The 16,004-nt window shown below is 44.8% G+C and overlaps 1 protein-coding gene across 6 annotated transcripts in view; it reads right to left on the bottom strand.

Annotated features, from left to right (window-relative positions):
- DZIP1 (DAZ interacting zinc finger protein 1) overlaps nt 1-15,795 on the bottom strand; it is a 55,743-nt gene extending 39,948 nt beyond the window's left edge. For 3 of the 6 annotated variants that reach the window (XM_058681719.1, XM_058681749.1, XM_058681760.1), the window contains exons 1-7: nt 15,520-15,795; nt 14,742-14,838; nt 14,152-14,379; nt 12,769-13,015; nt 12,097-12,657; nt 4,347-4,431; nt 1,533-1,657 (exon numbers count right to left, since the gene is read on the bottom strand). In XM_058681719.1, the coding sequence (XP_058537702.1) occupies nt 1,533-1,657; nt 4,347-4,431; nt 12,097-12,657; nt 12,769-12,771 (774 nt within the window). In that variant the 5' untranslated portion in view covers nt 12,772-13,015; nt 14,152-14,379; nt 14,742-14,838; nt 15,520-15,795. The remainder of the gene's footprint in view (nt 1-1,532; nt 1,658-4,346; nt 4,432-12,096; nt 12,658-12,768; nt 13,016-14,151; nt 14,380-14,741; nt 14,839-15,519) is intronic. The other 3 variants (XM_058681729.1, XM_058681740.1, XM_058681755.1) reach the window with 3 other exon arrangements.
- Between the last annotated feature and the right edge of the window lie 209 nt (nt 15,796-16,004).

Here is a 16,004-nt window from a genome sequence, read left to right as displayed (position 1 = left end):
AAAAAAAAAAAAAAGAGAGAGAGAGAGAAACCAAAGCAGTGCTAAGAGGGAAATTTATAGCTATAAATGCCTACGTTAAAAAAAGAAAGATGTCAGGAGACAAAGGTTACTTAACAATAATAGAGATCAATTTATCAAGAAGGTATAAGAATTATAAATATTTATGTATCCAACATTGCAGCATCTAAATTTATAAAGCATATACTAACAGAACAAAAAGGAGAAATAAACAGCAACATAGTAATCATAGGGGACTTTAATACCCACTCTCAACAATGGATAGATCACCCAGACACAAAGTCAATAAGGAAACCGAGGATTTGAACACTTCATACCAAACGGACCCAATAGACATATAATATCCAACAGACAGTATCCAGCAGAACACACAGTCTGCTTAGCTCATGTGGAACTTTCTCCAGGATAGATTATACATTAGATGACAAGTCTTAACAAATTCAAGAGCACTGAATTTATATCAAGTATCTTTTCTGACCACAATTGTATGCAACTAGAAATCAGTAACAGGAAGGGGGAGCCTGGGAGGCTCATTTGGTTAAGTGACAGACCAGCTCAGGTCATGATCTCTTGGTTCATGAGTTTGAGACCCACATTGGGCTCGGTGCTGAACAGCTTGGAACCTGGAGCTTGCTTTGAATTCTGTCTCTTTCTCTCTCTCTCTGCCCCTCCCCCACTTGTGCTTTCTCTCTTTCTCCCAGAACTAAACATTAAGAAAAAGAAGAAGAAATCAGCAACAGGAGGAAAATGAAAATTTACAAATATGTGGAAAATAAACAATACACTCCTGAACAACCAATGCATCAAAGAAAGAATCAAAAGGGAAGTAAATAAGATCTTCAGATAAACAAAAACGGAAACACAACATACGAAAACGTATGGGATATGGCAAAAGCAGTTTTAAGAGGAAAGTTCACAGCTAAAAATGTCTACATTAAGAAAAAAAGAAATATCTCAAGTAAACAATCTAACTTTATGCCTCAAGATCTAGAAAAAAAAAACAACTAAGCTCAAAGTTATCAGGAGGAAGGAAATATAAAGATTAGAGCAGAAATAATAAAATAGAGAACAGAAAAACAATGGAAAAGATGAACAATACTAAGAGTTGGAGCTTTTGAAAAGATAAACAAAATTAACAAACTCTTAGCTAGACTAACCAAGAAAAGAAAAAGGACTCAAATAAATTATAAATGAAAGAGGAGACATTACAACAGACACTACAGAATTACAAAAGATTGTAATAGCCCACTATGCATATGATTATATGCTAACAAATTGGACCATCTCAAAGAAATGGATAAATTGCTAGAAACATGCAACCTATCAAGACTGAATCATGGAAAAACAAAATCTGAACAGACCAATAATAAGGAGATTGAATCAGTAATCAAATACCTCCCAACAAAGAAAAGCCCAGGACCAGATGGCTTCACTGGTGAATTCCACCAAACATTTAAAAGGAATTAATCCTGATCCTTCTCACCATCCCACCGTTTCTGAACTCAGTACCGTACCTTAGAGAACCTGACAGCGTGGGCGTGCTGTGCAGCCTCCAGCTGAGACTTGGTGAGCTGCAGCTGCTCCTTCAGCATGTCAATCTCACTCTGGAGCTTATCAGTCTGTGCCTTTTTCTTATACTCTGTTGCAACAGAAATATTTTATTAAAATACCACCTCTACTGAAACCTATCTGAAAACTTACAGGGTCTTATTGATATGACAAAGACAAAGGAAACTGCTCCAACTTGGGATATTATTACTTTTTTGTGCCACATGAGCCAATTTTTGCTCACAGCCCATCGTGTTACTGGGCACTGAATTACTTTCAGCAGATTATTTCGGCCACTGTATTGGATTACCCTCCAGAGACAGTGTGAGAGCCCATTCAGGGAATAATAACGGTGACAAGGAATAATCCCGGGCTCTTCTTTGAGATGCCTGTCTCGGTGAGAGAAGGGAAGCTTCCACGGCAGGTCACTATCTTTCTGGCTCCCACCACATTCTCCTGAGAACCCCATCAGTGCTAAGACAATCAGAGGCTGGCATTCAAGATGCAAACTGGGGCCATAAACTGTTCACAGGGCCAAAAAGAGGTAGCAGAAGGTTGTAAAAGGAAGCAACAAGTGAAGGGAAGATACTTATGTACATGTACTTACATGAAGATGTGCACATGACTGAATGGATGTACATGTGTCTGTGAGTGTAGACATGCAAGGTATGAAAGCCAAAGTGGAAAGTCAGAATCTCAAAGATGACCTGAAGAAATAATACTCATTTCAGAGTCCGAAATACTCTCTGAAACGAGTATGAGATAGAATAAGATACTGAAACAGAAGAGAAAGAAGGTCAGTTTCACACGGAAGAATGGTAGATTAATTAAACTATTTAACCTTCCCAATCTCTCCACTATATTGCTAAGTAGTATCAACGGTCCATGACTTCCATGTGGAATTTTATGCCATTCGTATTGTTTACACACAGCTTAGCTATTTTCCTAAATCAATCTGTTTGTCCGAAATAGGCAGGAATGGAAACAGACTGGCAAAAAAGGGAGGTTTTGGAAAGCAAGTACTTAGTGACAAGTTAGGAGTATGTACATCTAGATATGAAAACATTAAGATCATAATGAGAATTCCAGTGGGTTACTGGTCTGTAGGCAATCTGCAGAATGCTTTGATCTGCAAGAAGAAATAGACCTGGTGCTTTTTATTTTTAAGAATATTTAAGTAACAGGAAATCTAGTTGATAAGCCACCGAACTCCTGCCCTCTTTTGCTTATTTTCCTCCTCTATATATGGTTAATTCATATCAGCACCCAAACACATCTTTGTATCTCCCACATCAAATGAAACAAAAATTTTCCCTTTGTTCCACATTTTCTTCCAGACAATGCTTCATGTCTCTGCTGTCCTTCCCAGCAAATGTTACTGAAGCAAATGTCTACAACATGACCACTTGCTCACCTGATTGTCAGCTCAGCTCACTCCCCTTGGGCTTTTGTCCACACCAATCCACTGACGCTGCTATGTCAAGGTCAACAACAGCCATCGTGACAGCAATAACCAATTCTCAGTCTTCATCTTACTCTACGCCTCAGGTACATTCAATAAATTGGTCACTGCCTCCTTCCTGAAACACTTGTTTCCCTTGGTTTCCATGACAACACACTCCCCAGGTCTCCCTCCTGCTTCCATAACTATTTCTCACCCACTAGGCTGCTCCTCCTGAGCTCCTGATGTTGGGAGAGCCTTGAGGCTGGCCCCTAGCCACCTTCTCTTCTTTGTCTAGGTGAGCTCATCCAGCCCCGCTCTGCTAACGACTCCTGGATTTGTATCTCCACTCTGGGCCTCACCTTGACCTCCAGAGCCCCTGCATCTCCACTCGCATGGCGTTTGTATGTGTGCCTCAGGTTTACCCTGACCAACACACACTCTCATTCTCCTTCCTTCCTCAGCCCACCTCCCACCCCTAGGTCCCCACCTCAGTAGACGTCACTGCCACTCACCCAAATGTATAGGACAAAATCCAAGACTGTCTTTCTCTTATCTCTCGTTCTCATGCTAAGTCACACGTCTGTGGGCTCTGTGCAGAACACACGTCCTCTCCATCTTCACTTCTCTGGTCTTCCCTGGTCCCGTCCTGGTCTTGCTGCCACATCACTCACCTGCATTACCCCAGTAGCCTCCTCACTCTTCCACCTGCTTCCACCACCACGGCCCCTACGCTCTTCACCAGCCGCTACACACATTCCTGGCCCGGGCCTTCAATGCCCCACGTGACCTGGCCCCCTCCCTTCCAATGTCCCCACACACTACTGCCTTGCTCGCTCTATTCCACTGATCTTCTGTTTGTTCCTCAAACATGCTGTGCTGCCTACCCCTCACACCTCCGACACTCAGAGCTCATGTCTGGGATATTCATTCCCCAGCTTTTCCCTGGGCTGGGAGCTCCTCATCAATCCAGTCTCTGATCAAATAAGGCCTCCTCCATGAAGACTTTGCTGACCACCTCCACCCCATTCTTGTTTTATTTTCCATGTTGCATTTGCCACCGTTTGAAAGGAACCACTCATTTATTTCAGTGTGTTTCCTCTGCCCCTCCTAACAGAACGTAAGACCCCAGAGGGCAGAACTTGGTCTGTTTCATGTGCGCCCATAGCCCCAGGCCTGGTGCTGTGCATGGCACATAGTAGGCGCTCAATATTTCATGAATGAACAAAGACTATGATACTTTTAGAAGGACTGAGAGATGCACTGGACCATGCCTCACTGAAAATAGAGAAAGGTACCAAAAGGAAAACAGCTCTGTGAAGCTGAGCTCGTGACTTACCAAGGTGAGAATCTTCAGGGTGGCGGCGCTGAATGTGACTTTGTAGAAAAGCTTGGTTCATAAAGGCCTTATCACAAAAATGGCACTGAAAAGGAGACAGCAACAAATATGAATGTCTGTAACAAGTGCTCTCCCACCTAATTTCAATTAAAATTGGGGTACCTAAAGCACCACCTCTTGGGAACAGTCCCCCAAAAGATATCATCCCGGCAAGGGATACTAAAAGCAGGACTAAAAAGACAACTGTAAACCAGGGTGTTCTCTCCAAACTGAGAACAAGGCAGTGACAGCTATCTCCTGACAGCCAGAGTAGCCCATTTGGGTGCCTGCAGGAATCCCTGATGCTGCTCCTGTTCCACAGCTGGTTCCCAGCTTGTTCGAGATACCCCAGCCACGCCAGTCTTCTTCCTGTCCCTCAAGCAGGCCAAATTCAGCCTCTGCATGAGCTCGTGCCCGGCCTGAACCTTGCCCAGACCTTCCCCCCACTGGCTCCTTCCTGACATTCAGGAGTCATTCCGGGAGCATCTTCCCCACTGGGCACATCCTCAACAAGACCTTGGCAGATGGCCCTCCTGCCAGTCACTGTCCCACCACACTTACTTTCATCATTGCATGTCTCACCAGTTACTATTTCCACGTTTAGCCACTTCACTTGTTTATTGTTCTCTGCTCAATCCCTCTTGGTTCTAGAATGTCACATTCCTGACAGTGTGGGCTCTTGTCTATCTTATTCATAGCATTATTCCCAGAGCCCAGCATTAATAAATCATTGAACACATGCTTAGAAATACTTGGCCTCCTAAAATGAATTTTACTGAAAAAAAAATCCACAAATATTTCTATTTTTCACTTTAACACAGATTCAAATTTTAAGCGAAAATAACACTTGTTTCATCTATATCTTTGTTCCTGGATTACCCTGAATTAAAACCTGGATATTATATATTTAATTTGTTAGTATTTCAGAATCCATCTCTAAAAGGACATTTTTTTTTCTTAATTTTTTAAAACATTTATTCATTTTTGAGAGACAGAGCGTGAGTGGGGGAGGGGCAGAGAGAGGGAGACACAGAATCTGAAGCAGGCTCCAGGCTCTGAGCTGTCAGCACAGAGCCTAAAGCAGGGCTCAAATTCACGAACTGTGAGATCATGACCGGAGCTGAAGTCAGACATTTAACCAACTGAGACACCCAGGAGCCTCTAAAAGGACATTCTTAGAAAAAAATTTTATAGTTTGTTTTGAATCAGGATCCAAATATGGCCATATCCTGCAACTGCTCATTATGTCTCTCCACTGTCTTCTGGTCTATAGACCGCCCCGGCCCCACATCTCTCTTTTATCTTTGCAATTCTTTTGCTGAAGAAACTAAACACGTGTCCTACAGAGTTTCTTCCAGTTTGGATTTTGCAGTTTCATTTTCATTGTGCTACTAACATGTTCTTCTATTCATGTGCAGTATAGCTTACTCCAAATCAGTATAACTGCATCAGAAGTTCAGGGTCTCTTTCCCAGAAAGCCAACATTATGGCATATTTCTTGGCCTTGCATTTCGGGGAGTCTTTAAAGTATCTTTCCAGCTTTCTCTGCTCTTGATGACTGCTCAAGTTTAGTATGTCATGGCCTGCCCACTGGACTCAGATGTCGGTGTGGGCTTTAGGGCCAGGCACAGCACTGGAGAAAGGAAAGGATGAGGCTTTCTGGAAACTGTGACTTTTAATTTCTAAAATCAAAAAATAGATATTTGAACTATTTGAACAATACAGAAAAGCCATGAACTCAGGGTAAGAAGGGGTAGGAAAACCTAAACTGTAATTGACAAATTGCTGGAGGCTCACAGTGGAAGAGTCTAAGAGTTAAAAACTCCAGGGAAGAGGGGAACTTTCCCAACTTGGTAAAGACTAGCTACAACAAACACCTACAGCTAATATCATGCTTGGTGGAAAAACTCAAAGCTTCCCCACTAAGATCAGGTACAAAGCAAGGAAGACCCTTTTCACTGCTGCTTTTCAACATTGTACTAGGAGTCCTTGCTAATGCAATAAGGCAAGGAAAGGAAGTAACAAATACACAGATTAGGGAGGAAGATACAGAATTTCTTTGTTTGCAGATGACATTAATGTCTTTATAGAAAATCCAAAAGAATTGGCAAAACAAACAAAAACCCACAACAACTCCAGAACTAACAACCAGTTATAGCAAAGTTGTGGGATAGAAGGTTAATATACTAAAGTCAGCTGCTTTCCTATATTCCATAATGGAAAGGTAGAATTTGAAATTAAAAACACATCATCCTTTACATTAGCACCCCAAAAATGAATACTTATGTATGAACCCAACAAAATTTGTATGAGATCTAGGGGCACCTGGTTGGCTCAGCAGGTAAAGTGTCCAACTCTTGATTTTGGCTCAGGTCATGATCTCATGGTTGTGGGATCAAGCCCAGAGTCAGGCTCCATCCCGGGCATGGGACCTGCTTAAGGTTCTCTCTCTCCCTCTCCCTCTGCCCCTTCCCTGCTCGTGTTCTCATATGCATACACACTCTCTCTCAAAAAAATAAAATAAAATAAAACATGTAAAATATCTATAGGAGGGAAACTACAAAGTTCTGAAGAGCAAATCAAAGAACTAAATAAATGAATATCTGTGTTAATGGATAAGAAGACTCAATATTGTCAAAATGTCAATTTTCCCTACGTTGATCTACAGAATCAATGCAACCCTAATCAAAATCCCAGCAAGTTACTTTGTGGATAACGACAAACTGATTCTAAAGTTTGTATGAAGAAGCAAAAGTCCTAAAATAGCCAACGAGGTATTGAAGGAGAAGGACGAAGTTGGAGGACTGATGCTACTCGACTTTATGACTTACTATATAAAGCTACAGTAATCAAGACAGTGTGGTATTGTCCAAGGAACAGACAAACAGATCAGTGGAGCAGAAGAGAGAGCCAAGAAATAAACCCATATAAATATTACCACCTGATCTTTGACAAAGGAGCAAAAACAATACAATGGAACAGTTTCTTCAACAATGGTACTGGAAAAACTGGACATCCACAAAGAAATGAATGTTGACACAGACTTCACATCCTTTACAAAATCGAACTCAAAGGGATCACCAAACTAAATGTAAAATGCCAAACTATAAAACTCCTAAAAATAACATAGAAGAAAACCTAGATGATCTCTATGATGCCTTTTTAGATTCAACACCAGAGACACATTCCATGAAAGAAATAATTGAGGGTGCCTGGGTGGCTCAGTTGGTTAAGCAAACAACTCTTCATTTTGGCTCAGGTCACGATCGCATGGTTCATGAGTTCAAGCCCCACACAGGGTTCCGCAATGTCACAGTGTGGAGCCTGCTTGGGATTCTCTCTCTCCCTCTCTCTCTGCCCTTCCCTCATGTGTGCATGCGCTCTCTCTCAAAATAAATAAATAAAACTTTTAAAGAGAAATAACTGATAAACAAGACTTCATTAAAATTCAAAGCTTCTGTTCTGCAAAAGACAATGTGAAGAAAATGAGACGACAAGCCACAGACTGGGAGAAAACATTTGCAAAACACACACAACTGATAAAAGACTGTTACCCAAAATATACAAAGAACTCTTAAAACTCAACAAAAAGAAAACAAACAACTACAAAATAGTCCAAAGACTATAATAGACACCTCACCAAAGAAGATACACAGATGGCAATTAAGCATAGGAAAAGATGCTCCACATAACGTGTCATTAGGGAAATGCAAATTTAAACAATGAGATACCACCCTACACCCATTAGAATCACCAAAATCCAGAGCGTTGACATTAGCAAATGCTGGCAAGGAAGTGGAGCAACAGGAACCCTCACCCATTGCTGGTGGGAATGCAAAATGATACAGCCACTTAGATTACCTATGTCCATACAGAAACCTGCACACGTATCAGTTTATAGCAGCATTATTCGTAATTGCCAAAGCTTGGAAGCAACCAAGATGTTCTTCAGTAAGTGACCAGATAAATGAGACATGGAAGGACATTAAGTGCATTATTAAGTAAAAGAAACCAATCTGAAAAGGCTAAATCCTGAGTGATACCAACTATATGACATTCTGGAAAAGGCAAAATCACAGAGACAGTAAAAAGACCAGTGGTTGCCACAGGTTGGTTAAGAGTGTGGGGAATGAATTGGGTCAAGCGTTATAAGATGCATATTTTAACCTATGTCTCTCTGACTGCAAAACGCATGCTTTTTTTTTTCTTTTTGTTTTTCTAATGTTCATTATTTTTGAAAGACAGAGCAGGGGAGGGGCAGAGAGAGGGGGAGACAGAGAATCTGAAGCAGGCTCTGCGCTGACAGCAAAGAGCCCAACACAGAGCTCAAATTCACAAACCGTGAGATTGTGACCTGAGCTGGTCAGATGCGTAGCCAACTGAGCAACCCAGGCACCCCAAAATGCATGCTTTTTTCTACCCCAATACTATCTCCACTGAAAAACTGCAACCAGGGTCAGAAATTCACTGACATAGATTCCAAAATCTGCCTGTAGTGCTAAAGCATGGACAGGAATCTGAGTCTTCCAGCTGCGAAAACAAAAGTTCTTCTTAAAATGAGTCTAAGTCCTGTTATGATACACTGGTATTTTTTAATTTCATTAAAAAAAATAATTTGACAACCACATCATTGGCACACACTGGCCTTTACACATGGCCATGAGACTTCCCCAGCTTTTGGAGGTCTCCATAAACACAAATTCATGACTGCAGGCTAAAGTCAAATAGCTATTTAAACAAAATCAATTGTCTTCCTATAAATCTTATCATAGGCCAAATATCCCCACATGTCCGAACCTGGAGTTGAAATACTTGTAACATCTTGGACCCCCAGCTGGCCTATGTGCCAACTATTCTTAGCAGCAGACTTGACTTCCCCTCCCTGAATCACCGCTTCTTACAGCATCATCACTGCAACCCCTGGCCTTCTTCCTGTACCACCGCTATTCACCTCCTAGGAAAGGCGTGAGGCCTTGCAGAGATCCTGAGGAGTCACAGCTCACTACCAAGAAGCCAGTGTGGAAATCAACACCACATGTCAGATGCCATTTGCTGAGACTTCCTTATGCTGCATGTGCATTAGCTCATGGAATTCTCAGAACAGCCCTAAAAGATACCTACTACTAATGTTCTCATTTTCCAGATGAGGAAACTGAGGTCTAGATGTTAACTGACTTGCATGGTGGAATAGTTAGGATTCAAACCCTGACAGTCTAACTCTGGAATTGTCACCCTAAAGGGCTCACACTGCTCAGTCCATCAAGAGACAATGGCAAGGCACCTAAGAGAGCAGAGTGTATCTATACCACACTAAGTAGGAATAAATGGTCTGGGCAATCCTACCTCTACATGGTCACACTGGGGCACGCCATACACCCAACACTGTTATTCAGAGACTTTGCTGAGTGGCCAACTTGGCAGGTGTCAGTCATTAAATAAAACGAAGCTCTTACCTTTATTCATGTGTATCACTCAAACTTGAAAATCTTTACTAACAGCTATTTCTATAGTAACTAAAAGAATGAAAAAATGTTCATAAACATAAAATTTCTGTATGTCATAGCTGTTAACATATCACTGATTGCTACCAAAGCTAAATTATTTTTAATGTCTAAATAGAACCTATTCTATTCATTGTTTAATAGATGTATTTATCAAAGGCCATATCAACACTATTTATAAATATGTACATGGCATTTATGAAACAAATAGGCAATTAGCAACATTAGGTGTCATTTGAGGATTATATCTCAGGGTTGTGTACCCAAGGCTAAACACTAAGCCTTTCTAACAGTATTCTGTCCCAATTGTTCACCTATCTTAAGTACACTTCTCTCAAGACTCCTGTTGGGTCAGTCCCAAGCACTAATGACCACATCATAATCTGTGCCTACACCCAGTTCTCTGCATTTACTCACGCCCCTAGTACCTAAGTCCACTGAGGCTTTTTTTTCCTCCCAGTAAACTCTACTCCTACCATGGGGCTCGAACTCACAACCCTAAGATCAAGAGTCACATGCTCTACTGACTGAACCAGGCAGGCGCCCATTCACTGAGGCCTTTTAATTCATATTTAGCCAAAGTGACTACAATGAAAGGATATGAAATCAGTCTTGTCAGCCTGTTGCTTCTCTGACAACTTTATCAAACATTGTTGATACCCTTTGCATTTTCTCCATCTAATCAATAAAAAAATATATACAACTGATTTCTATTATACTAAAAAATTACAATATTTATCTTAGCTCAATATCTAACCTGTAAAAGTTAGAGATTAAACACAGAAAAGCAAGAGGTTTCAATTTTTTTAATACTATTCTTACATTAATAAAATATATTTTATTTTACTTTTTAATGTTTATTTATTTTGAGAGAAAGAGAGAGAGAGTACACATGCAAGTGGGGTAGAGACAGAGAGAGAGAGGGAGAGAGAGAATCCTAAGCAGACTCCATGCTCAGCACAGAGGCAGCCCCCAGGCTAGATCACTGGGCTAGATCTCATCACTGAGCCAGAAAATCAAGAGCAGGATGCTTAACCAACTGAGACACCCAGGTGCCCCATAAAATATACTTAAAATACTACATGTTCAGGGGTGCCTGGGTGGCTCAGTTGGTTAAGCTTCTGACTTCGGCTCGGGTCATGATCTCGTGGTCCGTGGGTTCAAGCCCACAAAGTCAGGCTCTGTGCTGACAGCTGGGAGCCTGGAGCCTGCTTCAGATTCTGTGTCTCCCTCTCTCTCTGCCCCTCCCCCACTGGCACTCTGTGTGTGTCTCTCTCTCTCTCAAAAGTAAACATTAAAAAAAATTTTTTAAATACCAGTTCAATTAACAAATACTGTTGTTCTATATCACTAATATTGTTACAGTAGTCAGTGTTCTTGGTCTTAGGAGATATGCAAATTGAACTACTTAGGAGTCTGGAACTCACTGGCCAAGGGTTCAAAAATAATATGTATATGGGGCGCCTGGGTGGCGCAGTCGGTTAAGCGTCCGACTTCAGCCAGGTCACGATCTCGCGGTCCGTGAGTTCCAGCCCCGCGTCAGGCTCTGGGCTGATGGCTCGGAGCCTGGAGCCTGTTTCCGATTCTGTGTCTCCCTCTCTCTCTGCCCCTCCCCCGTTCATGCTCTGTCTCTCTCTGTCCCAAAAATAAATAAAAAACGTTGAAAAAAAATTAAAAAAAAAATAATAATATGTATATATAGAATGAGAAAATAAAGCAAATGAGGCAAATGTTAACAACTGGAGAATCTGGGGGAGGGGTTTATGAATTTCTTTGCACTATTCTTACAACTTTTCAGCAAGCTTGAAAATATCTTGAAATAAAAGCCCCACAAATTTAATCATTCCAGATCATCTGGGGCCAGACCTCGACAGCAATTTGTACCTGGTTTATTTCTCATTACATCAATTAGGGGGAGGACACAGTTTCTTAAACAGCCAGCGTTTATAAAGAGGACTTTCAGCAAAGCACGACAGACAACATTGCTTGTTTAATTATTAATCCTCTGGTTGTCTACAGAAGGTAACGAACCATGTCAGCTGTTGGTTAAAATTACTATTTTGCTTAACTATGTTGTTTCTTCTGATTTGCAGTAAAAATTTCACAAAGGGGGAAAAAATCGGTGATCTAGGAAAGGACTCTCAATACCGAGGTGGGAATCGAGGATGTTAAACTGGATTATGATTCGGAATCACAACGCAGCGTCCCACCTGGTAATAGCTGGCTTTGGTCTCGATCATCAGCTGCTGGGTCGAGATTATCTTTTTCCTGCGTTTACACTCTTCCTTGAGTAACTTGATCTCGCCGGCCTGCTTGGTGAGGAGCTTCCTGCTCTGCTCGCCATCGGCCAGGCTCAGGCGCAGCCGCTCTTCCAGGTGGTGCAGCTGCGAGGTGAGGAACTCCTGCGAGTGCAGCAGGTACTCGATGGTGAGCTGCGCCAGGCGGATGAGCTTCAGCAGCACCGGGTCCACCCCCGACTGGCAGTGCGGGCACTTCTCGTCCTCCAGCTTGCAGAAGGTGATGTTCATGATGTTCTCCTGCAGCGTGAGCACGTCCACGGCGCCCGCCACCTTGTCCACGTCGATGGCGCTCAGCCGCCGCCAGTCGACGCTCTCCAGCCGCGGCCGGAACTGGAAGAAGGGCAGGGGGACCGACGCCACGCTGGGGGGGCCACAGGCCATCGTGGCCGCTCCCGCCGCGGCAGCTGCTGCGCGGGCGTCGGGTCCTTCCAGGCCGCTGCCCAGCGGGTAGTAGACGTGCTTCTGAAAGGGCTGCGGGGAGGAGGCAGCGTAGGGGTGGTGAGGGAGCTGGGAGTCCCGGGGAGCCCCGGCCGCCCCCAGTCCCAACATCGCCAGCAGCCCGACCTCCCCGCTCTCACTTACCATGCTTGGAAGCAAACCCGCGGCCTCAGCTGGTATCCGAGGAGGGGGCGGTCCCGTCTACCCGGCCCCGGCCGCCTCCCGGGCCGCCGCCGCCCCACCCTTCGGGAGCGGGAGATGGCCGGGTCTCCGGCGGCGGCGGCGGCGGCCTAAGGTCTGGGCGTCCAGGCCGTTGCTATGGCAGCGCCCTGACCGGGACTTAGAGCAAAGGGCGCGCCAGCCCCCGCACAGTCAGCGTGCGCCCAGGGCCCTGCGGGACCAGAGGAGACCTCGTGGGCGAGCCCGTCCACGGAAGAGGGCACTTCCTGAGCGCCAGCTCACCGGGCCACCACCCTCCCTGGCTCTGGGGCTGACCCTCCCTGCCCTTAAGGAGTGGGGAGCCACATCCCCGGGAACTTTCCGTTCCGACCGCTAGCCTCCGGTTATTCACCCCTGTCCTCACCTTAGATTTTGAGATCAGAAATGTCTATTCATCCTCCTCTTTTACACACAGACTTAAGAAACGTTAAACAACAACACTATGTAAAATTAAATGGGATGGAGGGGAATTGGCTTCAAAACAGCAGGAAGACACTTTTGGGGCTATAACAGAAATATTCTGTTTTGATTGTGCTTACTGTTTGTTGATTACCGGGGTATATACATTTGCCAAAACTTATCGAATTGTGCACTGAAAATTAAGGGTGCATTTGTACATTATATCTCAATAAAGTTTTAAAAATTAAAATAGTGGCAGAGCTAATTATATCTGACGGCAGGCTTTCTAAATTTCTTACACCCGAAATACTTTTTAAAATGGGGCCTCTTTTCCTCTATGGATTACCTACATATAAAAATAAGATAATGGTAAGTACAAGACACTGATAAAAGTACAAATTAAGGGGCGCCTGGGTGGCTCAGTCGGTTAAGTGTCCGACTTCAGCTCAGGTCACTATCTCGCGGCTTTTGAGTTGGAGCCCCGCACGAGCCCCGCACGCATTGGGCTCTGTGCCGACGGCTTGGAGCCTGGATCCTGCTTCGGATTCTGTGTCCTCTCTCTCTGCCCCTCCCCCGCTCATGCTGGCTCTCTCTCTGTCTCAAAAATAAATAAACATTTTAAAAAAAAGTACAAATTAAGGAACTTCCACAGATATTATTAATACTTTTTGTACTTGTCTTCCCAAAAGGATACCTTTTCAAAATGTGAAGGTAAAAAAATTATATATATATAATATATATATTATATACATATATATTATATATGTATATAATATATATATTATATATATATAAAATATATTATATACATATATATAATATACATATATATATATATATTATATATATGGAGGGGAACTTTAACCATCAGCTTTGTACCATCAAGTTTTAGAGGGCCCCGGTGTTTACCTTACAAACTTGTGAGGCAGCTGCATTCTGTGATCTGCAGAGATCTGCAGCATCTGCTGCTAGTTGCTCTAACAGCAACCTGTAGACATCAGGCCTTTCATTCTTGGGGTCTTTTGGGTGATGCCTGTGGCTACCACAGAGATCAATGAGCTGAGGAAAAGCCAGACATTCCTGAATCCACCGGGGTGTCCCTGCGTGGACCAACCATCAGGAATTTTTTTTTCTTTCCTAACAGCCAGATATGTGAGTAGGAGAAAGGAAAATACCATTCAGAGTAACTTCAAGCAAAGTTGTAATATCAAATATTTTTAGCACTCCCAGATATTGTGAACTAGAAATAAATCCATATAAAAACATCCAAGAAATAAAGCATGCAGTTCATATGACTTCATATAAACTGTACATCCAAACAACTTTTAATGGGCCTTTAGGAAAAAAGAACTATTAACGGTTCACTGCATCCAGTATAAAATTAAAGATCTAGGTTCAAAGTTTGATTCTTCCATATACTTGCTGCTTGACCTAGAACAAGTTATGTCAGTCCTAGGCCTCAGTTTCCCTATCTGTTTAAAGGACGTCAGGTTACCGACCTGGCAGGTCTGTGTCCTGTGGGCTCCATCCACTGGACTGCAGGATCAGCGGGAACAAGGGCCGTGATTTCTTTTGCTCACCGTGTGTCCCCAGCACCTAACAACGGACAGGCACAGTGAGGAGCTGAGAATTTGCCAAATGGACACGTGGATAAAGAATGATTGAATGAATTAGACGCTTAAATAACTGTTGGCTCCCGGCCGGTATCCCTCCTATTTTCTGTGCCTCTGGCCTCTTAAGGGATTCACCCGTGCTCTGGGCCCAGGCCCTCGGAGCTGAATGAGAGGGCTGGTCCGCACGCCCCCACTGCGGTCCAGGGAAGAGGCGCGCGGGACTGAGGTGCCCATCTCCGTTCGCCGCCACCACTCCGGCCCAGAGCGCCGCGCTGCTGGCCATCCTTGCCCCTTTGGTTGAATCTCGGTCGCAAGATGGCCGGAACAGGAAAGAAGGGGGCACGCTTTCCCGTTCCCTCCGTCCCCCATCCCGCGGCTGGGCAGCAGCCCCGCGCGGCGCAACCAGTCCTTGGTGCACTGCAGGGCCGGCCAGCTGAACCCGCAAAGACAAAGGCCGAGCTAGGTGGGCTCCAGCGAGGGCTCGGCGCCACCCGTTAGAAGGTAAACTGAGGGTGGGGGCTGCCGCAGCCTTGCCAGCGGGGTCTGCAGTGCCTCGGCTCGCAGCCGGGGAAAGCGGGCGGAGGCCCTGGCTTCGCGGGCTCCGAGATGCCCGGTCCGCCGCAAGCTCCCAAGGTCTCCGGGCGCATCCCGGGCCTCGGCTCACCCCAGTTGCGCGCTCCTTGGCGGGAGCCGGGCGCCGGGCGCTGCAGGCGGACTGGGGCGACGCTGGGGGGCCCAGACCCCAGAGGCGCTGCTGGCGCAGGCGGGGCCCGCGGAGGCAGAGGAGCAGCCGAGCGGGAGGCGGCGGGCCGGCTCCTTCTTCCAGGGCGCAGGATGAAGCCTGTCTGGTTTGGGCAAGTTGCGGCGTGGCGGGCCTGGCGCCGTTCGGGCCTTTCCAGACTCGCGGCCGCTGGCGCCTCGGGATCCCCCACCCCCCACCCGCCCCCCTCCCCTCTGCGATCTCCCTCCGGCCTCTCCTCTCGGCGTCCCAGCTCCTCTGGCAGCTGGGCGGGACCGCGCGCGTCTAGACCGCAGCACTAAAATGCGCTCCGCCAATCCCGCCGTTGGTGCAGACACGTGGTGCCGGGGCGCGCTCTGTTGCTGGCGTGGGATGTTCTTCCCAGAAAGGCTTTTCAAAGAGAAACCAGG

The sequence above is a fragment of the Neofelis nebulosa genome, chromosome 1 (genome assembly GCF_028018385.1).
Source record: "Neofelis nebulosa isolate mNeoNeb1 chromosome 1, mNeoNeb1.pri, whole genome shotgun sequence".
Taxonomy (NCBI): Eukaryota; Metazoa; Chordata; class Mammalia; order Carnivora; family Felidae; genus Neofelis; species Neofelis nebulosa.
The sequence above is the reverse complement of the archived record's forward strand: the minus strand, read 5'-3'. Positions and strand labels throughout refer to the sequence as shown.